This window comes from Taeniopygia guttata, chromosome 3 (assembly GCF_048771995.1).
Source record: "Taeniopygia guttata chromosome 3, bTaeGut7.mat, whole genome shotgun sequence".
Classification (NCBI taxonomy): Eukaryota; Metazoa; Chordata; class Aves; order Passeriformes; family Estrildidae; genus Taeniopygia; species Taeniopygia guttata.
Genome location: NC_133027.1, coordinates 82,390,847 through 82,416,997, shown reverse-complemented (window position 1 = coordinate 82,416,997; position 26,151 = coordinate 82,390,847). Strand labels below are relative to the sequence as shown.

The window sequence follows — 26,151 nt, the reverse complement described above, 5'->3', positions numbered from 1 at the left end:
CCCAGGCCCCCCTCCCCCGCCCAGGCCCCCCCCCCCCGCCCGGCTCGGGGGCGCGCAGGGCGGCGGGCAGTGCGCACGCCGTAGGGGGGCCGGCCCGGAGGAGCCGCGGGACCCCCGGGCCGCTGGCGCCGTCATGTACCGCTCCAGCAGCGGCCGCTCCGGCCCTTCGTCCTCCTCCTCCCACCGGCTGAAGGAGGGCGGCTCGTCGGCGTCCCGCGCCTCCCGCTTCAGCACATCGGGGCCGGGGCCAGGCCACGGCCGGCCTCCCCCGCCGATGCCCGCCGCCGCTTGCGCCGCCGCCTCGCCGCCGCGCTCCGCTTCGCCCCGTCCGCCGCCGCTTCGCCGCCACCGCTCCCCGTCGGGCCACCGCGGGCCCTGCCGCCGCTCCCCGTCGCCGCACCGCAGCCGGAGGTTGCCATCGCCGCCGGGAGGAGCGGGGCTCGGCGGGCCTCGGGGCCGCCGCGGCAGCGAGCACGGAGACGGCGGCAGCAGCCGGGTAAATACTGCCGTACACCGAGGGGCTCGGTGCGGGCCCTGACCCTCCCCTGGCGGCTGTCAGAGCCCCAGACGCGGCGTGGCCAGGTCCTTGCAAAATTACACCGGTACCGGGCTCTCCCTGTGCGGAGGGAGAGCGGCAGTTTCCCCCCTATTCCTTAGAGAGCCTAATGGGGAAAAAAATTATTGATTTCCATTTTAAGTGATGTTTTCTCACTCGTTTCCATTGCATTTTTATTTGTCTTACTGGCTAGAGCCATTTTAGAGAAGATTTGAAGATGATGCTGTCTTTTCACTAAGTCAGAGGATGTAATTTTCCTCCATTCAACACATTGGGTTGTGTTACTACATAAATATCGTTTAACTTATGGGAATATAACTTTTTAGATAGCATAAATTGAACGAGTACTTTGTCTGAATTCTTTCTGCTGTCACGGCGGGTGTACAAAGAGGACTGTTACTGATTTATATCTTTGAGAGGTATTCTTTGGTAGGCACTGCCTTGTAGTTGAGGCTGTACACAGGGTGTTCCAATCTTCTCACTTTGTCTTGGCAAAGTCTGATTTGGGCATGAGAAGCTCTGTTTTGGTATCTGTGCTGGATGGCATCTTGGATGCAGACACCTTCGTAATAAATCAAAGTGTGAGTGTGTGAAGACTTTTTTTTTGTGTGTGTGTGAGTGGGATTCGCTCACTTAGGTTTTATCTTCTTGCTCCTTGGTGCAGTGATTGTTTTGTCTGGTGACTTTGAGCTGTGGAGTTCATTGTGTGTTTGAACTACTATGAAAGAAGAGATTTTCATAGTGGGGTATTCTAGGCAGTGGTTGCATGGTCACTCAATCCAGCACATATACAGTTGCTAAAAACTGTATAGTTGCCTTTCCCTCTTGCTCTGCAGTATATTCTGCCCTCTCCTGTGTGCTCAGGCGTGGATTTGTGAACTGCAGGGTGGGCTGATGTGAGGAAACGATGTAACTGAAAGTCAGTCCCACAAAAGTGTGTTATCTGCTGCTGGTTCATTGCTTGGTGGAACTCCCAAGAGAGAATGGGGATTGCCCTTTCTTGTGGTGATATAGGTTCTTACCGGATTTCTTTGGAGCTGCAGCCGTAGAAGAGGTCATGAGTGATTGTAGTGACATTAAAATTCAGGTATTGGTGTTATTTCTTATTGCAAGGTGAGTTGCCTTGGAGATGCAGGAAGATAATGTCTTGGACAGTTAAGCCAAGCCAGGCTAAGAAACTTGCCTCTGGCCATTTGTTTTCACGTGGTATTTCACCCTTATCTCCATCCTCTTTAGTTGCCTGTATGGTACCCCTGCAAATTGCATTACTAGTAACATCCACGATGAAAATAAATAGTTTTTAAAAAGGAAATGTTTTTCTATTGGATTCATGTCAGTTTGTGTTTTAACTTGATGGACAGTTGCATGTTCACAACTGATGGGTGGCAACCTGGGATACAGGACAGAACTTTCTTAAACTGACTTCACCATCACTCAGTTACACATTTCACTGTATCCACGGTGGGCTGTGAACCTGTGCTGGCTGTAAGAAAACTTTCAATGCTGACTGTATTGGTGGTTCAGACTTGGTGAAATTTTATCTAGGAGTTTTGAGTAGGAGCCTCTAGTTCCTCTTTGATGGGGGGGGAAGGCCACCAAAAACATCCACTTTACACAAACATTATTTTTAACAAATGTCGCGCTTCTAGTGTTACTTTACATCCTCCTGGCTCAAGTTAAATCAGTCATCTCAGCAAATTGTTACAGAATAATGTTTTTTTTCTTGCCTGTTATAACTTCAGAGGATTGAAAAAATATTTATCCTATATTTAATTAGGTGTTAGCTAATGCTGTACTGATGAGCCAAATGGATTTTTTGTTTATTTACAGGATTACTGCATTTAAGGAAAGCCCTTCTGTAGGAAGCAATTGTCACAATAAGAGATCTTGAGACAATTAAATAGAGTTCTTCAACCTATATTGTGCTGACTCTTGCGTTTGCTAAAGCCCAGTGTAAGTAATTCTTAGAGTGTAACATCCACATTTTTTCCATGGAAGCTTTTGTCCCCCAACAGGTGTTTGACCACTGGCACTATTTCTTCAAAAGTAATGTTACAAAGCATAAAATACGTATGTAGGGTTTTTTTATTTTTTAAAGGTACTGTTTACAAAAGAAATGTTAATTAGAGAAAGATAAAAGCTGGGATTATGCTGTCATTTTCCAAAGAATGGCACTAAATATGATGGAAACAGAGCAGACAGCAGATGTGTTGGGTTATCATGACTGGCTGGGGTAAAGTTTTAATAAAATTTTTAGGATTTTATGACTTAAGACCTTCTCTTCAGAAGCTTGAGAATACGATATGTGTAGATATGGGAAGTTACACAAATAACTAATAAGTAAGTGGGATTTTGGAGCTGTCACTGAAAGGACATGAATTCAGAAGCCCAAGGAAGAGGAATTTAGGTTGCAACAAGGAAAGAGGACTTGAAAGAGGGGAATATATGCATAAAGGTGGGAGATGTAATATGTAGAATGAAGACACTGATGGGATAAGGGCATGGGGTTGAAATGGAGAAAATAAATTTGAGTACAAGTTCCTGGTTATTGTCCCTATCCTACATATGAATTGGGGTATGAAAGCAGCAGCCTTAGAGATTTCTTACTAAATTTTCTTGTTTCTGGGAGTTGTTTTGTTTTGGTTTTTTTTTGTTGTTGAGATTTTTAAAAAATTGTCATTATGTGTGAGATGGATTTCATGCATTTCCAGGTCACAGCATTGTTACACATTTTGTTGTGCATAACTGGGATGCTGGCAGTGGAGCCATATATTGGGTGTTGTAAGTAGGAGTGGTGTTAGTTTCTTAATAGCTGAGGAAAACTTTGTGGTGATTGGAAGAACGTGGAGTGACAGCAAAGGTTTGGGGCGAGTACTGAGAAATGTAATGGAAGAGAGGAAGGTCAGGGCTTTACAGCGAGAGATTTTGGCAGACTTTTATTTGTTCTTGCAAGGCTGACACATACTGCTTTTATTTATCCCTGCTGACCTGCGTGCTTGTTCTTTTTAAAGGTTTGCTTTAGCTTCTTTGCTTTCTTGTAAGAAAATTGGCTGAGATTAGAGGACTGGAGCATGTGGGGTCAACAGAGGATGGAGAAATGACAAGCAGGTATGCAACCTGTTCAGTAATACGGCAGTGGTAACTGTGGTTTAGGTGACAGAACAGGAAGGGAGAAAAATGCAGTGCAGTGTATACATAGGTATGACTAGTGGGGATGTTCAGTGCTCCAGATACAAAAACCTTTTAAAAGTGGAACTTTTCCAGTTTAAAAAAAAAGTATTAAAAAATCATAAAGTTCGAATATTTACTGCCCTAACTGCTGTCTCTGGACAATTTGTATAGATCAGTCATAAGCAATCTAAACATCCCAAACATTCTTAATGTAAAGTATTTTTTTCCTTTGCCCAGAGTTTATTCTGAGATGTAATCACCACTTCTCTGTCTTCAGTGGAGGTGATTGTCATCTGTATGCCCACAGTCTTGATGACAAGAAGATGGCCTTGAAGATAGTAATTTCTTGAGGCAGCCCTCAAAATTCAGTGTTACAATGGGCCCAAGTCAGAATGTGTTTGTATGCGACACATGCACCTTGAATATGTTGTATCTCAGACACGCTGTTGCAGGATTGTATTGTGCTGGACAAGATAGTTGGTCTTCAAAAGCAATTAAAGTGTGTTCTGATATTTGCTGGGATTCAGCTTAATGAACAAAACAGAAATCACTAATATGTTACCTTAGAATAAAGCTATATGCACAATGGATTCTAGTACAGGTTTGTACTGCAAGTGGATTTTGTTAGGTAAACTTGTAAAGGAATTCTTTTGCTTTTGTTGGAGATTATGTACTGTTCCTTTGGTCTCTTGGAGGACTGAGCTGAACCTGCTGCGTGTTCTCAGGGTGGATGTGGACGATTCAGTGCACCTGCTGCTTGCTACTGCAGTTTTCAGCAGTAAAAGCAGAGTGCAGTGCATGACTGGTTTGGCAGAACTGAAGCTGGTTCACAGCTTCGTGTTAGTCAGAATCTATATTGTGTTGGTTTAAAAAAGCAAATCAGGTATCTCTGTCTTTAGGGAGTCTCACCTGTTTTTTATGGAACTCCCCTTAACTCTGACCAGTCTTGTATTCCACTGCTGTATTTTAGAATAATGTGAGGCAAAACTAGTTAAACATAACTTGCCTGTGATGGTGTTTTGTGTACTGTGTATATGTATGAAGGAAGGTCTGTGCAGAGGCAATGAGCTCAGGTCTTCTCTGCTGTAGATTTTTCAGAGGCAACTTTATTTAGTTTACTATGGTTTATCTCTACCAGCTTTAAATAATGGTAATGTGAATGTTAGACACCTATAGAAGGTGTTCTTAGTGGCATTGGTGTTTTTAATATTATGTTGTGCTTATCTGCTGAAAAAGCAGCATGAGGTGAGGAAAGCTGTTAAAACCACAACTGCTAGGAAAATCTTTGTTTACACTGGTTCATGTTGTTACTAAAGCTGTAAAGGACCAGAAATACAGACACTTTGTTCAGAAATTCCTGGCACAATTTTTTATGCTATTTTTATGTAGCTGCTGCTTCTCTACAAAGAAGGGAGAACAGCAGCAAATTTGGGACTTTGTGACTTTCTCTTTGGTGTTATATTTTTTTCCAAAAGGGTGCTTTATAAAATGTCTTTTTGAGTTGAAAATTTCTAGATAAGTTAAATATAGAGCATGTTTATCAGCATCTGGAATGAGAAGTTAAATGCAGTAAATACCCTCCCCTTTCTTTAGTAACTAAATAGAATTTAAGTATTTGGAACAGTTGTTCTTCTAGTTTGATTTTTTTAATTGACCCATCCCCTCAAGTTGAATTTATGAAGCACAGCAGAATCACTTTCCTTTCTGTAGCTGAGATTAAAATCCCCTGATTGATGGGCTTGCACTCTTTCTTCAATTTACAGAGGCGCTCACCGAGTCTCCGCTCGGAGTCTTCCCTGGAACACAGTTTGCGGATTACTGTTGGTAATGACCGGTATTGCATTGGCACGCCGGAGCGAAGGAGGCTGCCTGATAGACTGGGCTCACCAGTTGATAACCTGAGTGACAGGTATGGTCCTCTGCAGGTGGGGATTCACCTGGGTTAAACAGTGTGGGAATGGCTCTACTGGATGAGACCAAACATCTCCTTAGCCCACTGAATGCCTACGGAATGAGGGTAAGCACGTAGCAATGCTTCCCAGGAATATTCCCCCAGCCTCTTGCAAGTTGTGGTGCAGAGAATTCCTGAATGAAAGTCTCTGCCTGTGTAACTCTAAACAGATATTTCTTCTCTAATCCTTGTCAGCTGCTTCTAAATCCCATATAAACAAAGCGTGCACATCATATATTGCAGGAAGGAGCCTGATGTCAGTCCCTGGGGTGCTTCCTTCCCCTTAACGGAGGGATGTCACATGGAGAAACTTCATTTGACATTTTACTGCTTCAGCCACCTTCTGTTTCTTATTAACCTACCTAGCCCTTACTTAAGGGAAGGTTGTTTAATATAAGGATAGTGTAAAGCTTCAACTTCCTCATTTTTTGGAGGAATTGTCTATTTTCCTGATTTTTGAGACTAGTCTAGAAGAAAACTCTAAAGCAGCTTGAAGGAGATTATTATTTTGACTTTAAAAACCTTGCAGAAGAGAACATAGACAGTCTGATACATTATAAAGGAAGTGTTAGAATTCTTAAGATCCTTTGACTGAACTTGGAAGGAAACAGTTAATGGAGAGAATTGTTTCGTGTTAAAATACTTCACTGCTGTGAACAGTGAAGTATAAATTTTAGTAGATACAATTAGGAACTCTTTGCCTTCCGTAGGAGAACCGGTAAAATCTGGTGAAAGAAAATCAGAAAACTGTGCAAATAATTCTCTTTGTCTTGAATTGCAAAATTAAAGATGGCATAGGTTGTGCCTCAGAGCATACAGTTGCACTTTCAGGTCAAGGATAAACATCCAGCACAGAAAAAAACATTACTACTTCCATTTTTGATGTAAATATCATCAACTGTTTAAAAAAAAAAATATGAGAGAGAGGGAAGTGAGTAGAATTTCCTGTCTTTCTCAGGTGTGAAGTTAAGTTTCAGCAGGTGTAGACAACAAAATAAGAGTTTGGTTTTTGGTACTGTCACTTTTATGCCTTTACCTCAGTTCTCCTGGCATCAGTGTTTGATTGGTTGGAAGGAAAAGGAAGTTATATGTCGGGAACTGGCACTTTTCTGGCAAATTAGGAACATTTGAGGACAGGGGGTGATAGTGTTTGTCTCATTGCTTCATGTTCTCAGGTGAGATTTTAGATTTGACCTCTTCTGTGGTGCTGATGCATGGTTAGAAGTAACATCAGGTATAGCACAATTTTTTTAACGTAAGAGCGAGAAATCACAAAAGTTGACTTCTTTGTTACAGAACCCATACATGTGAAACAGAATGGTAGGAATAGACTCCAGAGAAGGTTTAAAAGTGACAGATGAGTTAGAATGAGAAGAAAACAAAATGAGACCACGTAGACTTTAATCTTTAAGTGATTTCCCTGTATTTGTGGTAGTAAGTATGAGAGAACTTCATGTTTTTACATTTGCTTTTTTAATTTTTTTTGTCTGATCTGTGCTGGCTGCACTTTTCTGAGTGATGCTCTTTGTCCCTTATGTGACAACCAAGTCACCTGTTAATTTTCCTAAATCATCTAGGTACTACTGAAGAAACTTAGAAGTTTCTTCACTGCTAGCCATTTTATTTGTTTTCAAAAGACACTTGCTATTTGGTTAAGGATGTTGTTTATCAAGTATTTTTCATCATGTATTTTTTCCCTGCCTGAGAGGCTGCCCTGGTATCAGAACACTGACTTTATATCTATCACTGGGCCGTGAAATGGCCTTATTGTTACTACTCATATCACATTTTTATTTAGTTATTCTCAGTTATTTTTGCTAACTACTCTACTTGATATTTCAAGCAATCACTTTGACACATTATTCTCTGTGATTTGTAGGGCCTTGGGAGGGTAGAGATGTTCATTAGTCTAAAGGAAATAAAATACCAAAGGAGGGAAATCAGAAAGGCTTTTAGAGTCTCCTGCAGCAGTGGATTTTCAGGATGCCCGAGGAGACTTTCTAAGGGTGTGTGTTCCCATGCAGGTCTCTCCTAAAACATCTGTAAGAACTTGCCCCAAGTTTCTAGGGAAGCTGGTCTCCTGCACATGTCTAAATAGGCACACTGGATGCTACTGCACTGTGTCTTCAAGGTCACCTAAGCAGCTTCAGTCTCCTGCTTGGACCAATAAGTGTATTTTTGTCTTCCAGAATCTCAATCTGTCAAAGTGAAAAATAAGTCTTTTTCTCTCTCCCAATCTTCCATCTGTCCAGCTCTCAGTATTTTTAAGACATTCTACTACTATCTGAGCTGGCACAAGCTATGGAGAGCATCCCACCAATTCTTTCATCTGAGGTTAATACAAAAGATAGACCAAATCACTGCAGAGACTTGGTCTGCATTAAGCTGTGTTCTGAAATAGCGTTTTTTGGCATGATGTCAAGAGTAACAGTTGGTCTGAATATGAGCAGCTCATCTGACTCCCTGTTCAAAGACTCTGTATTAAAGTGGAGTCCTGATGATTGCTGACAGCAGAATACCACTATTTATTTCTATTTCTGTGTATGTGAATAAACATGCCAAAAAGTAAATTACCTTACACTAGTTGTAGGTCTCTGAGGCATGATGTGTGTGTAGTCTGTGGTCTGTTTTCCATCTCTGAAACTGCAAATTCCAGTGATTCATGGATGCTTTGTTGGTGAAGGAAGTGGGATGGTCACAGTGGTACCACCTTGTATCCTCTCTCAGGGATGCAGTAGCCAATAGTGGACATCACTGGCTGAAAGAATCCAAACCAATTAAGAGGGATGTAACTCTATTAGACTATATGCACAGAAAACATGTTTCAAAGAATCCTGTGAGGCAAGTAATCATTTTTCCCACAGCTGTATTTAATATTCAGGTTTTATATTTGCATTTTAGCTGTTCAAAGTGTATTTGGAATGTATTGCTAGTTTTAAATACAGTAGATTTGTTGTTCCTTTCTTTCCAAAGTATGATTAAAAACTCCTGTGCTTTGTCACCCCACTCAGTGTGTTTGAATTGTAGGTGACAGCTGCCAGACACGCATCTAAATAATTTTATTTGCACAAAAATCAGCTGAAGGTATATGGTGAAACACATCTGTTACTCCATCAAGTGTGTTCGTGCAGCTTGTACAGGTTTATCAGGCTCTCAGAAAACGTGCCACTGGGAATAGACATACCTTTATGTAGGTTGTGAAAACAACATTTATTTATGAAATTTAATTTAGCTATTTGTAGATACTTTTGTGCTTTTGGGAGGAGATTGTGTGTAGTTTGCTTTTGGATATGTGTAGTATGCTGAAAACTGGAAAGATACCATGTAATACAGTGCATGCCAGATTTATTTTATGTGTTGGACTGATAAAGTATCTAATAAATGCTTTGCAGTGATGCAAGGTAAAGTGAAGGTTTGTGTTGATTTTGTTCTTAAATATGTATGTGTAAACTATGAAAATACCCAAGAAAAAGACCTTGTCTATGCATCTCTGTATCTCTGTTATTCTTTAATCTGTTGTGAAAAACTGGGGCTGTAATTTATTTGCAGATTTTTTTGAAGATGTCTTCTGGCATTACTTGATTTGTCCCTTCTCACATTTATGGAGGGAACTTTTTGAGTAGGAGGAGGTGATTTTTGTGGATTCAGGCCATTATACATAGTTTAGCTCAAATTGATTCACTCAGGAAAGAGTCTTCTGTCTCATTGATGTCACTTAGGGAGCACATTTTGTTTCTTGGATGATCTTGCTAGATTTTGAAATATCGATTAGTAAAACCAGCAGCTGGTAAATTAGGCATAAAGAAAAAGGCCTTAGTTTAAAAAGTACCCCTAATTGTAGGTTTCTGTAGGAATAGGTCCAAAAGTAGATATTCCAAGAGAAGAAGCTGGTTATTCTGATGCTCTGACAGTTGCACATCCACTATGTGTAATAATGCAGGGGCTGGCACAGAAGAATGGTACCATTACACTTAGTCTCCTTGGTTTATAGATACCAGAAATTGTGCTTCCTTTTACATATGGGGGTCATGTGATTAGTGACAGTGCTGTCTGCATATCTGTTGCAAAAGAAAATGTTGATAGAATTTGTGGTCCTTGTCCACAGCTGAGGATAAAAAGAGGATCTGGTTGCATTTGCCAGTGTGAAACTGAATTATACTTTGAATAATTCATAGGAAATCTGACCTTGGCATCTTACTGGGAGAGGCGAGGAAAGGGATTGTGGTCTGAAATATGATAGTAAGGGTTTTTTTCACAGAAACGAATCCATCCTGTCAATTTTTCAAGGCTCTTATTCTTCAGTATGAGTTGAATTGTTCATGTTACTGTGTTTGCAGGTAACTTCCTAGGAGGGATGTACAGTATTATTAAAAATAAAAGTCTCCCTCTCTACCCTGCCTTTTAAATACATAAAATGTCAGTTCTGTTTAGTGAGGGAGATGTTACTTTGAAACTGGTTTGGAAATTTCTTACCCTTGAGTAGGAGTTGTTTACTCTGATTCAGGTTCTTCTATTCTGTGTTTCTCTCACACAGGGATGATATGGCTGATGGCCCAATATTCACTAGAGGCCTCACATGTCCTCGCGGCCTTGAGAGATACCCAGCACATGAAGATCAGCCTTCAAGTCCCTTCATTCCAAGGCATGATGAAGACTACCGCAACCGAGATGTTTTCCTCCACCGTTCAGATTACAGTCCACACTATGGCCGTCGGGAAGAGCTGCCTCGTGGATCTGACAGAGATGGTGACAAACTGAGGAGATCCCCCTACCCACTGAGGGCAGAGGAGAGGGGACGAGAAATAAAGCGTCCACGGTACGAAAAGGATGAGAAGATGCATGGTGTGAGTGGAGAGCATCAGGGTTTCTCATCAGGAACACGAAACTACCGCAGGCGAAGCCGCAGCCGTAGTAGAAGCCTGAGCCCGTCGTACCTGAATGAAGAATTCCGAGAGCTTGACCGTGCAAGGAGGAAAAGAGAAGAAGAAGAGCGCAGTAGAAACTTGAATCATGCTGTTTCAGGCACTGGCTATACGATCCCTGGCTTGACTAGCACATTACAGACTTCTGAGCCTCGGTATACATACAGGCCTGAAGAAATCCCACCCATGCCCAAAAAATCTATTTTGAAGAAACGAGTAGAGATGGAAGTAGATTCTGCTGTTCAGGTTTGGTGTCTCTGTGTCTATGTGCTTCTATTTTCCAAAACAGTTACTTCATGATACAGAATGTTAGTTTGATTTCCAAAATAGGAAAGCCAAATCTTTGTCTTCCTTTCCTTAAGAGGACAGGTATGTTTCTGCAGGGCAGTATAAGTTTGAAGTGGATTAGAAACTTTAAATGGTTATGGCATAAAATGTCTTTGTGGAAATGCAGCCCATGATGCAGAGATCTGGGCCAGTTTTCATAGAAAAGCTGACTCTCATTGTACCACAGGCAGTCAGGATATTGATTGAAGCTCTTCCTCTGTCACAGTGTCTCTTTTTTGTTTCTTTGTAGATTTAGAGAACTGCCTAATGCATCCTCAGTACCTCTGTTTGAAAACAACTTTTAAATTGCCTTATTTTTTTCTCTTTGAACTATAGACTGGGATCAGCCCTACTTAATTTGTATCAAATCTATACCAACTGAGTCTCAAAATTAGAGCAATGGACAGATAAGTGGTTGTGACTACTGTGATAAACTGACTTTTTGTATTTTAACACATCACTTTGATTTGCCTGTTTTACTGTTCGTTTGACAGTGACATATTTATCCCAGGAGTGTTCAGATACTGAGCATCCCATTCCATACCTATTACTGGAAATGTATTTAATATGGTATTAAGTATGAATAGCTGAAGAAGTGAATATCCGAGAATAACCCCAATGCAGTAGTTTTTATCTGAAATCCTATGTCCATAGTCCATGTGACTATGACTAAACTCAAAGCATATCCAGAATGATGTGACAGGGTTTCAATTTAAAAAATTCAGTTCTTATGCTTGCAAAAAATTTGTGAAATATAACTGTGATTTTGTATGTTCTCTGAGATAAGCATTCATTGTTGGACATAGCATTCCAGAATTACTGGGCAACTTGGTTTGTAATATTCTGTGTTCTCTGCATATGTGTTCAACTGCATATTGTCTCTTCGAACACTTTTATTCAGCTGTGAACTCAAGGAGAAATTAACACTTTCCTTTGTTCTGTGAGGTGCATAGTGCTTTAGAAGTAAATAGTATCTTCTCTCTTTCAGCCCGAGGGCTTTTCAAGCAGTCCAGCCCCCAGCAAGGATCTTCCTCTTCTTTCTAGTCAGTCTTCTTTGCCCCAGAGCAGCAACATAGTTCCTTTTGCTTCTGAAGTGGAAAACTTTCTCAAACGGTTTAACAAAGGCTCTCTTGTGGAGTCTTCAAACAAGGAGTTGTGTGAAGGTTTGTGTGAGTGGAATCCCTCCTCTGGGCCTCCTAAAGACACTTTGATGTTTGAAGAGAAGTTTGGAAGCTTCTTAAGTCACAAAGAAAAAGTAGAACCCAAGTCAGAGCCCACTGATCGCCATACTGACTTCCTGCTGCCTCATGAGAGGGCCAGTCAGGATGGCAGTGGTTTCTCCCGAATTCTGGGCATGATGGCTGATTCTGTCAGTGCTCAGGAGAAGAGGAGGCGTAGCTTTCCTGACATTGAGGACGAAGAGAAATTTCTTTATGGTGATGAAGATGAAGAGACCAAAATTGAATCTCTTCCCATAGAGAAGCCCCCAGTTAGTTGTGGCAATGAGATAATAATACAGAAAACGAGCCCACCTCCTTCTCCTGCTCCAGCTGTCAAGATGGATCCTTTAGAAGAGCCAAATGCAGAGTATGCAAAGATCCATGACTTACTCAAAACCATTGGACTTGACATTGGTGTTGCTGAAATTGGAAAACTGGCTGTTCGTACCCAGGAACGCCTTCATGGCAAAAAGCTGGCATCTCGTTCTCCGGATCGTCGCTCTTCAAACACTTGCAGGCTGGATGCTTGGGAGCTACGCCGCAGCCGCAGTGACACTCGTTCTCCTGAGTCGGGCCAGCAGCGCTCAGCGTCACCTCCAGGCTCTTTCCAGCAGCCTAAAGATGCGTCCTCTCTTCAGAAATCAGACTATATGAAGAACAAACCAGTGGGACAGGAGATACCTGCACATGCACCAGAACAGCCTCTTCCTTCTGTCTCTCTCATTCCTTCAATTCCACCAACTCCTGCTAGTTTGCCACCTACACCTACTTCTGTTTCCCAATACCAGATTCCCAGCTATTCCCATTACACTGCTGCTCAAATGCCCCAAAACTATCCCACTCCCACAATGGCACCTCCAGGATATGATGCATATGGGCACTATATGGCATATGCAGCCCCTGGCTGGCCTATGTACCCCACTGCCCAACAGCCTAATCCTACGCTACCAGAAGCTCATGGTCTTCTTACTATGGCCATGTCAGCGAACCCCACACGTCCCAATCTCCGGGTGATTGAGACAGTCTCTCTGGGAAAGGATGTCCCTGATGTAAAAAGAGATGGTTCTGTGCTTGTTCAAGTCCCTACCACTCCTTCTCATTCCAAAGCACCCCTTCGTCTGTCGTCATCACACCCTCTCAAAAATACCACAGAAAGGATGTCGGATGAAAAAAATCGGGCAGCGCAAAAACAGAAGGTATGTTAGGTATTCTGGTACTTCAGAATGTGTTGGACTGCATGATTGGTGGGGTGGAAGCTTTTTCTCTTCAGGTGCACCTTTTTTTTTTTTTTTTTTTGAGTTGCTCCAGTTCAACCCTCTGCTCCAGTTTAAAAATAGTTTGACCTAGTTTACTTCTGTTGGAGATTTCTAAGTATTTGTCTGTATTAATCTGTGACACTTGTAAAAAATGCATTGTAAATCTCCTGAAGTTGTATGCCATTGGCTATGACAGAACAGATGAAATCAAAAACAAAGTTGAATTTCTTTGAACCAGCCAAAATCTTACAGAGAAAACACATGGTGGCCACAGTTTGGCTTTATTCTGGTGAGATTTAGATATTGAAATACCTGAAGATACCTGGGGATATGTAAAAATCTGAAGGGACAGGGTAAAGAAAATTAAATGTCTTTTTTTACTGGTCCAGTGGCAGAACAAGACGCGGGAGACACAAACTAAAACACAGGAGGCTCCATCAGGACATGCTACATTCTACAAAATACCATGGCTATACCTGTATTAGACATTCTTAAATACACTCTAAAGGATGTCATCATTCACCATCACATACAACCTTCCCTCTACATTTATATTAATTCTCTTACAAAAATCACAAAATGAGAAGAATTTAGGGGAAACTACCTGGGGGCTCTGACACCAATTCAGGTCATACGTGTTAGTGCTTTCCTCTTTTAATTATCTTGGTTTATACCATAATTAGAGAGTACTGGGGAAGAATGTATTTTAAAATAGGAAACTGTACTTGCACAACTGTCAAAGATCTGGATGATTCCCAAAAGCTGAGTTTTCAGACTGGTATCCACTTGGTCTTTATTGTTAAAATAAGGGCATAGAATTATTTTCATATGAAGGGACAATTAAAATTCATCTTGTTCCAACCCCACTGCAATAGACAGGGACACATTCCACTAGACCAGATTGCTCAGAGCCCCATCCAACCTGGCCTTGAAGACTTCAGGGCTGGAGAGTCCACAGTCTCTATGGGCAACCTGTTTCCATGCCTCACCATCCACCTTGTAAAGAAATGCTTCCTTTATATCTAGTTTAAATCTACCCTCTTTTAGTTTGAAACTGTTACCACTTTTCCTGTCACTACAGACCTTGGTAAAATATCGTACACATTTTTCTCTCAAACCACTTTAGGTATGGAGGCTGCAATATGATCTCTTATTATAAGAGCTTTTTCTTCACTTGTATGAGGTGCCGCGTCAGCAAATAAGTGAGCTTCCACTTCTTGCAGGAATAATTTCTTCAGCTGACATAGCTGAAATTTTGTTCTTAATGAAATTTAGTACCTTTGGAAGAGCTCTCTTGGCTAAAGGTGTGTGGTTTTCTCCTGCCCTGACACACCTTGGTAGCTCATTTGTGCATCTTGGTAGAACTTCTAAGGATTTGTCTGCAGTACAGAAATCTTTGTCTTGGGCTTAGTCCACTGGGTTTTTGCTGGGATGACTTGGAGTATAAAAATTGCCATGCTCCACTTGATGCCCCCATGCTGCAGAAAACTCAGAAGGAGAGAATGGTGCTTTGGTGATAAAAAAAAAACAGCATACAAAACCAAAATAATAATAATCAAAAAAACTCCTTATGTTGTTTAAGATGTAGCTTAACTATGTTGGTAGAACTACTTCAGGAAGGATTCAGGGATCCTGAACGTTGACATTGCTACAGTAGAAGAGCTTGTCTAGGGAAGTCAAGATCACTTGTTTGTTAAGGAAAGAGTCTGTAATAAGATTTAAGAGCCTTGTGAAGGTAAAAAAATGGGATTTCTCTCTTGAAAAGTGAAGCTGGAAAAGAAACTGAAAGAACTTTTCAGATTTCATTTTAGCATATTGCTTTGTTTCCTTCTATGAGAATCAATGAAAACCAATAAAAAAAAGGATTTGTGAGCTTCTCATGCCACAGTTTACCTTATTGAACAAGTAACAAATTTCATCCTGATGTTTCATGTCAGATTGAAGCACAACCTAACAGCTGAAATGGGTCAGAGTCAAAGCAGGAGGCAAGGTGAAGGGCTGTGAAGGCTGATGGAATATGCTAGCTGTAGAGATTCAGCATGAGTTTGGAACAACCATTTGTCATTGATCTTGATTAGCCCTGTAGAAGATAGTCAGCTGAGCCTAGGGGCCTTAAGAAGTGGTGCAACAGGTTTAGAGGAATACACTGCCCAAAAGAAAAAAAAATCTTACAAACTGGGTTGAGGCATGACCACAGAATACAGTTATTTTCAGATACAGAGGGAGAAGTGTATTTATTGTGTTAAAATACTCAAGAACATTTTGGAAATAGCAAGGAGTGTTCTGTGTCGATAAAGCTGAGTTCTTCCTGTCATTCTTGCAAGACTATTTAACTTGTGTTGGGAAGAGAAGAAAATCCAGACACCTTCCAATTTATTTAGGTGATAGAAGAGAGACAAAAACTGAAGAGTGATCGAGAAGCACGGCAGAAGAAGCTTTACTATCTCAAGACTGAATTGGACAGGCTTCGTAAACAGCAAGGTAAAATGCGTTACCACCCTCCCACCCCCTGCATCTTTTTTTCCCCCCATTGGGATGTATCACAAGTCCTGGTATCTAACAGGAGAAGGAGGACCAAAATAAGAATAGTCCATAATGTATTTTCATACTCCTGGCAATGCACAACTCTTGAAAAAGCAGTGACCTAGTTACTATATTAAGATGAATTACATCAAAATTTGAACAGACAATTGCTCTTGCATCTTCTTGGCTTGATAAACTAAAGGAATTGTACTTTATGCATTTTAGTGATTCTTCAGAAGTGAGAAATAGTGACTGAAGATGTTATTGTGTCTTTAAATTTTTCATGAATCTTATCTGGAGATGGAAAAGTCCTCTCTCAAGAGAGTTAATTTTTTGAGTATTTATAATTTGTTTGGTCCGAGTAAATACTTAATTCCTCACCTTTGGAAAATTATAATTTCAGGTTAAAATGGACAATTTAACTTTTGCTTGTTTTTTACACAAGGAAACAGTGATTATAAATTGATACTCTGGAGGTGCCTCTCTTAGGGTGTGTGTTAACGTAGTCCCTATAGAGGCCCATCATGCAGATTTAGTAATGTTGTACCTGAGAGTCAGTTCCATCTTTACAACTTTATAGTGAAGATTTAGCCATAACATTTTATATTAGTATTTTACTTGTTGCTGGAATTATTGTACAGATCTAAAGTCAGTTTTCCTGTTGCTTTTCTGACTCTCCTGCTTCCTTGATTGGCTCAGGTGAGATGTTGAGGAAAAAACGTCGTGAGAAGGACGGACACAAAGACCCCTTGTTGGTTGAGGTGAACAGACTACAAGAGAATATTATGAAGGAGATTGCAGAGCTGCATAAAGAATCTGATGCAGCTGACAAGAAGCAATCTGAGCTTGACAAAGTAGCACAAATCCTGGGGATTAACATATTTGAAAAAGCCCGGAAACCATCTGTGGAAACTAAAGATTCTTCGGAAAAGAACAGCAAGTCAGAAAATGCAAAAGGTGTAGAGAAAACATCTTCCTCCAGCAAGGTAAAGTCTTACAAAGTTTGTCTGCTAATGACTTTCCCACTAAGAGAAGAGGGCACTGGGGAGACAGCTGGTCCCAAACATTTAGTAAAGGATCATTTGATGTCATTTGTTACTACATCTCATACACTGGCTTTGGTGGTGCATGTAGGCGAGAGTCAATGTATCAGTGTATATAATGTCCCTCGGGTTTTGTGCAATTCAGCACCACTTACTGTTTTTTATCTTGGTATTGCTGAGGTGTTGGTTGGATTGAACGGTATCATGAGTGTGTGTAGCTGTTTGGTCTCAATACCGTACCAGGAGGACAGACTTATTTTTTCTCTACATATTTTCTGTCATGGCCTTTCAGGGAGGAGCAGCAGAACTCTCTGAAAGTTGGGAGCACATTGGTCTCACTGTAGCATATCACAAGACTTAAAGATGATGGTCAGCATAAGATGTTTTTTGTATACATATGTTCTCTCTTAAGAAATATCAGTATGCATCAGTATGGTCTCTCTGACATGGTCTGTACTACTCTGTGCTGGATGTACCAGAACAGGCTTTCTGCATTCCAGAAGATAGTTTTACTTTGAAAGTAGGATGGATACTACCATCTGAAAGGTTATGTTTGTGTTCAGGAAATCAATTATCCTGCTTTTCAAATGTTTATTCAAATATGTAACAGAAATAGCTAATGGGAAATTGTAGATTAATTTTATGTAGATCTTAGCATATATATTTTTTGCAGGGAGGAAAATGTTAGTAGGGTAAGAGGTATAAGAAAACTGAGAGGGCACCTCATCAGTTTATCTGAAGGGAGGATGTCAAGAACGTGGAGCCAGGTTCTTCTCAGTGGTGTCAAGCAATAGGACAAGAGGCAGTGGGCAGAAACTGATGCACAGGAAGTTCCAGTTGAATGTGAGGAAGAACTTCTTCATTGTTTGGGTGACTGAGCACTCAAACAAATTGCCCAGAGAGGTTGTGGAGTCTTCCTCACTGGAGATACTCCAGTACCATCTGGACACCATCCTGTGCCATGTGCTCTCGGATTACCCTGCTTGAGCATGGAGGTTGGACCAGATGACCCACTGTGGTCCCTTCAAACCTTACCCATTTTGTGGTTCTGTATTTCTTCCAAAGTCACTCAAATCTGTTTATCCTGTGAAATTTTCCTTTTGCTTTATTGTGGTCTGAGAACTCATTAGGTATCTTTAATTTAGAGATTTGCTTTTGGTTTTTTGTTGTTTCTCGAAACATCTCTGAAGTTTACTGTCCACTTGCTTGAACAAACCATTTGCTTCAATCCCCACTTTATAAAACTAAAGTAGGCAAAAATGTTTGTTAAGTCTTACATTGCATTAAGTTATATTGTTTTCTTTTCTTGAGACATGGCATGTGTGAATATATTTCTCATTATTTTAGTTTGGATTATCTGTGTCATCCAAACTCATAATGACTTGATCTCCTTTTCATAGTTCCTTATTTTAACATGGAAAATTGTGAGTCCTGGACAGGAACATTTAATATTTTCATACATATGTAGGCACATAGGACATGGCCTTTAGCCTCTAAAATTCATATTGTAGTTCTGATTAATTTTTTTTCATGAAAAGAAAGATGGTGCTGGCCTTTCAACACTGAGATTGGTTGACTTTGCCAACCTGAGGGCAAAAGCCTTTGCCTTTCTGCTTATTTGCAAGGCACCTTGTGGTCCCTTGCTGCTGACCCTGTGTCTGTGTGTTGTAGTTACAGAGCAAATGCAGAGGTGAAGCCAGTGTTACTGTGCTAAATAGACAGGCTCCAAATAATAGCAAATTATAAAGGCATCATTCAGCTGGGGTAATGCACAAACTGGAGTTAAGAGTGGGCTGAGAAGCATTGTCTTTTTAAAGTTTTGATTGAGATAGTATTTTTATAGGTGTATGTCTATAAATAACATAAACATTGATGCTTGTGTGACATTGTGAACATCCTTCCATGCACCTCCTGCAGATCATAAGTTGATCTCATTGTTCAAGAGAATGTATGCTATGTTCTTGCTGACAGAATACGTGCAAATATTCATTGGGTCACTTCTTATTCTGCTACCAAGAACTAGATTATATTGGGATATGGATATCTGTGGGGTGCATAGTGGCCTGGCTGTGTCTTCGTTCTTTGATTTACAGTGTATATTATGGGGAGTGGTGTTAAGGAATTTAAAGTAAGGCAGATGTTATTTGACAATTTTCAATCTACTTAAATAAATTTGTTCAGTACTGGTAGTGAATAGCTTGGAAATCATACAACCAACTTGAGTCTGCTAAATTAACATGCTGTTCTTTCCAGACTGCCTTGCAAAATGATAACATGATGGACTATATGCCATTGAAAATACAACTGAGAACTCAAAATACATCTAGTACTATTGTAATCTAAATTACCAGGGCTCATTAATGGTATATTTCAGATAATACTTGTTTTGCTACAAGTTTAGTTTAGTATTAATTTTCGATAGAGTTCTGAAATGTCTGTATATCACTATATGGTGTCTTTCTGTACAGATCAATGTAAATGCAAACATCACATGTTTAAATCACAAGATCCTTCACCCTATATGCTTAGTTAATTAACAAAACACCATCTTTCTTTTATTATTAAGCAATAAGTTTTCTTGAGAGTTCAGGAGCACTCAAATAATCTGATAAAGCTGATGGAGTTAAATACTTGTAGTCACCTGATTTTTGCTTCCTTTTCTATTCTGCTGTCATCCAAGCTACTTTTACAGTAACTTCTGAATGCCTCTAGGGGAACCATTTGAGGTCTTCTGGGCACTGTTTGGCTAGTATGGTAAATTGGAACTGTTATGTGAAACCAATAAAGTGGGAAGGGTGCATGCCACAGGGAATTTGTTCATTTGGTTCCTTGATTACCTACAACCATCCAGCCATTACATCTGGGACTCTTATTGGATACTCTTCACTGCAGCCACGCAGCATCTTAGTCGGCAATACCAGCTCTCTGAAACAGTGGAATTAACCTGGGCGCTGAAAAGCAGGTGATATATTTTTTTTTTTTTGTGTGTGTGTATGGCTTCTGCTGGAGGCAGGTTCTGAGTTCTAGAGCATTTTGTCTGTCCTGCCTTGTCTTAGAGAAGTGTTTCCTTCTGTTCAATTTAGGAAACAAAAACTACAAATGAAAAATCAAGAGGTAGAAGCCCGAAGCCAGCAGAATCCTCTTCACAGTCCTCCAAACATCCTTTCCAGTTGGCCAATATTTATGAATATTATGATGCAGGGAACCACTGGTGCAAAGACTGCAATACCATCTGCGGGACCATGTTTGACTTTTTCACACACATGCATAATAAGAAACACAGACAGGTATGTTGCAGGCTTCCTTCACTAAATGCATTTCATATTGCTATGAATATTAACACTAAAACATACATCACAAAGCTACATTTTACAAGAGAACCTGAAGTAATAATGAACCCAAGAAATAACTTTCAACTTATTCTTTTCCCCTAATGTTGGACTTGAGCAGTTGTACAGCTACTGGTGTATTCCAAATAGTGTAAATGGGGCCTGTGTTCAGTTTGCTTGGGTTTGCCTGTGTGTTTCACATGTTCACGTGTTATTTGTGGTCATTTATATTTTAAACTTTCCACAGGTTATTTTGTTATTGTAAATTGCAAAATGGGAGGGAAAAGAGAGGAAAATTAGTTGTTGTAAATATTTGCACATTGATTTTAATGTTCAGTGTTCTAAAAGAATATTAAAAAGGAAAAAGACAAGTGTACTTGCCTTGCTAGTGTAATATATGAGCCTATATACCTCTGTCACTGTGCAAATAGACCCTGGATCCTTACAACAGACCTTGGGCTGCAAAGACCCAGAGCGAGACCAAACAAGAGTCCATAAAACGCATTGATAAGATAACAGTTCCTGCCAAAGGTATGTTAATTTTTATTAACTTGGCTATCATCCATCTTTGCCCTCCAGCAAGTCTCACTTGGTCAGAGAAAGGAATTTTCAAAACTTTACCTTGGTACAGGAGCACCTATAGATACTGTATTATTAGGAAAAAGGCAAATTATTTAGTTTCTTGACTGTTCTTGTGGGAAAGGTCTTCAAGCAAGAGTGTAGGAAAAGTGTGGTTTCTTCTCTTTTTAGAGATTAGTTTTTAATTTTGTATATCAGTTGTCTTTCAGTGTAGTTCTGAAGTCATTTTTGCCAACATATTAGAATTCAGAGCATGACCACAATAGTTGGCAGTGTTTGGGGAGATCTTGCACAGTATTCCACACAGTCTTGTAGTAGACTTTTCCATTCAGTACATTTTTAGCAGAGGTCTCCCTGAAAATTGACCAGTGATTACTTGTTATAGTGCAGATACAGAGAATCTGAGACAGATGTATGGCAGAAGCTGTAACTGAGTTGAAAATTACTACAGAACTTAAAATATGAATGTCTAAAAGGCCTGCCAGTGATCAACTCCTTTTATTAATCTGTTACATATTTCTAGTAGTGCCTACTAAAGAAGAATCGGCAGTGCCTACAGAATCCTTGTGCCTACAGAACCTGCTTAGATAACTGTAGTAGGTTCTGTAGGCACAAGGATGCAATCTTGCATCCTTGCGTCAAAGAAAATATTTGTGTTCTGTTTATAAACCAGGTATTTAGTATTTGAGCAGACTGTACCATAAAGATGGAAAATAGATCAAAGCTGTAGGAAACATTAATCTACTTGAATGCTCAATTACCTTAATATGATGGAGAGCACTTAAATCTTGAACCATAGTAATAAACTTTTTCACTTTGCATGTTTGTTCCTGGTAGTGGTAGTTCCTGTGTAACTGTAAAGAGAGCAGCATTAACTGTTCCAAAAAGAACATTACTGGAGGTTTTGCTGTTGTTCTTTGACCAACTTTGTTAAGAGCTTGGCATTTATTAGATTTTATTTCTCTGATAATTTTCTTTGGCCTTTTCAGGCTCTGAGTTTCTGATTCCCATTACTGGACATTATTGCCAGCTCTGTCATGAATTTTTTGGAGATCAGATCTCAGCAGAGCAGCATGTGAAAAGTCATCCCCACAATGAGAAGTATAAGGTTGGTAACTGATGTACTAGGAAAGAGATATTCCCTAAATTAGGTTCCATTTGTTCTGTCTTCCTTTTGTGAAGAATCACATCTAACTCCTTGGAGAGTATGTGTTCGATTATCTCTACTATATTCTACTGAACTAAATAAGCAGAACTTCCCACTACACCAGTACATAGAGATACTTTACCTGCATGAAGCTGAAATGTGTCTACTGTAAAGTGACAGCACTACTGCATGGAGTTTGTAGTACCTCAGTTTCTTGATGGGAAAAAGTTCCCCGTTCTCTTAGTGTTGAGTTGGCACTTACTGAGCAAGTCAAAATTGTCAGAGAGATGCATTTATTTATTTATTTTTCATTGAAATGGTGGCTAAAATGTTGCTGTTTATTTCCACAGAAATACATAGATGAAAACCCACTCTATGAAGAGAGGAGAAATCTAGACCGTCAGGCTGGATTGGCTGTTGTTCTGGAAACAGAGCGCAGGCGGCAAAACGAGCTGAAACGGAAACTGGTTGAGAAACAGAAGGAAGAGAAGGATGAGAAAACCCCAAAAATTATAAAGAAGGAGGAAGTAAAGAGCATCCCTGAGTCTGGAGAAGGGAATAATGAAACTCAAGGCAAAACAGATGCTTCTGGGCGAAAAATAGGTATCACGGTCAAGCTAAAGAAGGAAGATAAGAAAGAGGAGAAGAAAGAAGAAAAGAAAGAGGAATCTAAAAAGGAATCTCCAACCCAGACCTCCTTTGGGAAATTCAGCTGGAAAAAGACTGAGAGAGAGGATAAAACACCAGGAGCTATTGCAAAAGAAGAGAATACAGAAGGAAACAAAGAGGAGAACAAGTGTCAGTCTGTGAAATCCCATATCAAGCCCATTGAAATCAAGTTGTCTGGGAAAACTGTTATTCCACACACTAGCCCATGGATACCAGTTAATTCCACACCGACACCAACAAAAATTCTCCCCAATCTACCAGTCCCCACCATGATTTTCAGGAAGTCTAGTACTGCAACAGTTAGTAAACCACCACCTTTGAACACCTTTTTATCCATAAAATCCTCTGGAACTACCACCAAACCACTGCCAGTAGTAAAAGAAACAAATGCAGATCTTCTACTGCCTCCAGAAATCATATCAAGAGCTTTTGGAGGAGAAGAAGTAATTTTAAAAGGCTCAGAGGAGGATTTGAAAGCAGCAGAGAAAAATGAGTCTTCTCTGACAGCAGATAGACTACCTCCACCTCATCCTCCACCAGCAGTCCAGCCGGCAGCTCTCGTCCCTGCAGATGAAGTAGCTCCAGGTGTGTCTGAAAGTGAACAGACAATGTTGGCAATGCCTGTGAGACCACCACCACCTTCAACTGCTTTCAGTGAACAAGCAAAAAAGATAGAGAAACGAAATTCTTGCTTGGCCACAGCCAATGCTAAAGATCTCTATGATATTTTCTACAGTAGTGGTGGAAAGGGTTCAGCTGACAGCAGGCTTGCAAATTCTGTGCTTTCAAATGGAGAAAACCCTAACATAACAAAACCTGCAGATTCATCTGCAAATCATAGAACAAATAGTAGTTCATCCTCATTGAAAGAGGATTCTGAGAATGTGGATTCTTCACAGTGTAATAATCAAGTGACAGGGAGTTTGGTTCCCGTTGAAAATCAGGCTGACATGAACAAGAAATCACTTCAGCCTCACCTATCAGAAATGTCAGTCATAGAATTAGCAGAAAAAAAACCTGTTTCTGGTATCCAGATGTCTGCAGAAATTGGACTTGTTGATACAGGAGGTGGAGAGCAGGCAGGCAGTCTGGAATATTGTGCTCTACAGAAAACTGAGATCCAAGAGAAGATTGGACAGGAAGATGGAAATAGAACTCCAGTTACAAACACAAATGTTCTTAGCACCTTGGAGACAGGGATAAAAGACTGGGAAATAAAAGCAGTAAAGCCTAAACATAGCCTACACCCAAACACCTTGTCACCTGAGATGCAGAACAAAATTCAAAGTTTGGGAAATTCCCATTTCATAGAGGAAAAGTTAAATGATAACTGTAAAACTCACTCAGAAACTGATAGTCCAGACTTGCTCTGGGGCACTTCCAGAACTAGTAATGGAAAAGAACAGAGAGTCACAACTGATTCTTATTCTGAAGGTGGTTGGGATCTATCAAATACTCCAAATCCAGAAATAAAATCTGGTTCTAATGAGGTTAATGCTTCAGAATTGACAGAGGGACAGACAGAAACGAAAAATACGCTATTAGAAGCTCAAGAAAAAGTTCAATTTAAACCTTCAGGCCATACCATGTTAGATAACCAAACCCAGAAGCAGGGAGTTGAACGGTTAGTCAGTACCTGCTCGAACATTGCTGAACTCAGATCTGGTCTAGAATTAGTAGCTGAAAATGAAAAAAAGTCATTAGGACACACTGGATCTGATGCAAGAGCATCAGATAATCTTCTTTTCAATAGACCATTAGAGGATGTGAAACACATGAAAACTCCCTCCCAGAAAGCAGACCTTGAGGTGACAAGCACTGATTTCAATTTGGGAGGCAATAAGGTAAAACATGAATGTTTCAGCATCCTTTCAGAAGGACTTTTAAAGGAAAGTACAGAAGAAGTCACAAAACCAGAAACTATTGCTTCCATTAGGCTGGAGTCCAGTAAACTTAAAAAACTGGGCATTGAAAGAACAGTGAATGAAACAGAGATTACTGATTTTACTACATTGACTTCTGATAGTTGTGAAGATAAAATTTGCACACAAATTTCTCAGAAACCTATGCTGCAGCCTGGATCACAGACCTCAAGTAGTGACACTACAGAAGTGGTCATGCCGGTTCTAGAAATGCAGGGCATTTCTCCCACGTCTGAGATACTTGTGGCAGTGAAGGAGACCAAAGGTGGCACTGTTGAAATGCTGTCACTGAGTTGTGACAGAGGCAGCACAGAAAGTCAGGCATCTGTCTGCGTGGAAACTTTAATGCCTGGGCTCAAAGAAACACATGGGAAGGTGGGTGGCTCAGGAGGCAAGGGAATGTGCACCATCTGGAGCAAGAAGACTGAGCAAACAGAAGCTCCTGACAGTAGTTTGGAAGCTACAATGAATTCAGGAATTGCTAAAAGCATAGCAGAAAGCCCAGTGGGTTGAAATAAACCCAGCTAGTCCCAATATTTGAGGAGCCAGAGCTGGGATTATGTATATGGTTTTTGTTTGTTTTTCTTTTTGCTCCAACTGAGAGTTTTGGGTGTATTTTGCATTCTGTGGTAGGACTTCACTAAAGTGAAATGTAAGTCATCAGAAGGCAGCCACATACTTTATTCTGTACGTAATTAATTGTGTAAAATGCTTTTTCATGTGATTTTTTTTTGCCAGTTTCTTTTCTACACTCTGCTATTAAAATGGACTCTCATAGACAATGCGTACGTCTTCTTTATTTTGGGGGCTTTTATTCTTTGACCATTCCTGGGTGATTTCCAGCTCACCCAGTTTGTGTCAGTAGCACCGTGAGTAGCCCAGCTGGTGAGACAAGCACAAGAACAGCAATTTAGAACTGAGGAAATGGAGACTTGCAGAAGACCTAAACTGATCATTTCTTTGAACTGTAATGCATGGGTTTGTTTACTTTTTTTGTTTGAAATGCAAGAATGTGTTTAGAGTTAATTTTGTCTGTTTATCTGTCTCTGTGATTTGTAATTACTGTTGTATTACATCTGTACTTAAGGTGTTTCACTGTATTGTATAAGCACATGTATGGATGCCACATCACTAAGCAAGGGGAGAAAATCTGTCCTGACTGGCTTTTGGAGAAGAAAACTATTCGGTAAGGCTCTGTGGCCTGACAACTGGACCAGACATATTGAGGTCACTTACATGATTTGAAATGGGCTTTCTTTCATTTTATTGTGATCCAGTAACTATTTGTGTTAAATCATTTAGCAGCTGACCAGCTCTGAAGAAGTAGAAGATCAGAACCCTGGTGTCAGGAATTGGACTCGCTTCATGTGATACAGACACATGCATGCCTGCCCTGAATGGTCCTTGAGATATTGAATGTTATGGTTCTCATTTGTATAGCTTGTTAAAGACTAAAGTATTAAATGTGTTTCCTTGGATAAATATAACATTTTTATTTGTAAATTGTTTTAAAAAATAAACATGGAGGTCAACAAA

At 40.3% G+C, this 26,151-nt stretch overlaps 1 protein-coding gene across 5 annotated transcripts; it reads left to right on the top strand.

The window, feature by feature from the left end:
- The first annotated feature begins 19 nt into the window (after positions 1 to 19).
- ZNF318 (zinc finger protein 318) lies at positions 20 to 26,151 on the top strand. Of its 5 annotated transcripts, none has more exons than XR_005979923.2 (11): positions 20 to 496; positions 5,491 to 5,636; positions 10,213 to 10,846; positions 11,916 to 13,343; positions 15,785 to 15,884; positions 16,626 to 16,912; positions 20,053 to 20,256; positions 20,730 to 20,829; positions 21,867 to 21,985; positions 22,375 to 25,801; positions 25,918 to 26,151. XR_005979923.2 is itself a non-coding variant. In XM_041715279.2 (11 exons), the coding sequence occupies exons 4-11, from the start codon at positions 10,220 to 10,222 to the stop codon at positions 25,126 to 25,128; spliced, it is 5,619 nt and encodes a 1,872-aa protein (XP_041571213.2). In that variant the 5' UTR covers positions 2,457 to 2,509; positions 3,568 to 3,664; positions 5,491 to 5,636; positions 10,213 to 10,219; the 3' UTR covers positions 25,129 to 26,151. The 5 variants fall into 5 exon arrangements, 4 of the variants coding, with proteins under 4 accessions (XP_030124376.4, XP_072783320.1, XP_041571213.2 ...); XM_041715279.2 differs by lacking the exon at positions 20 to 496 and adding exons at positions 2,457 to 2,509; positions 3,568 to 3,664 and having other exon boundaries at positions 22,375 to 26,151; XM_030268516.4 differs by having other exon boundaries at positions 22,375 to 26,151.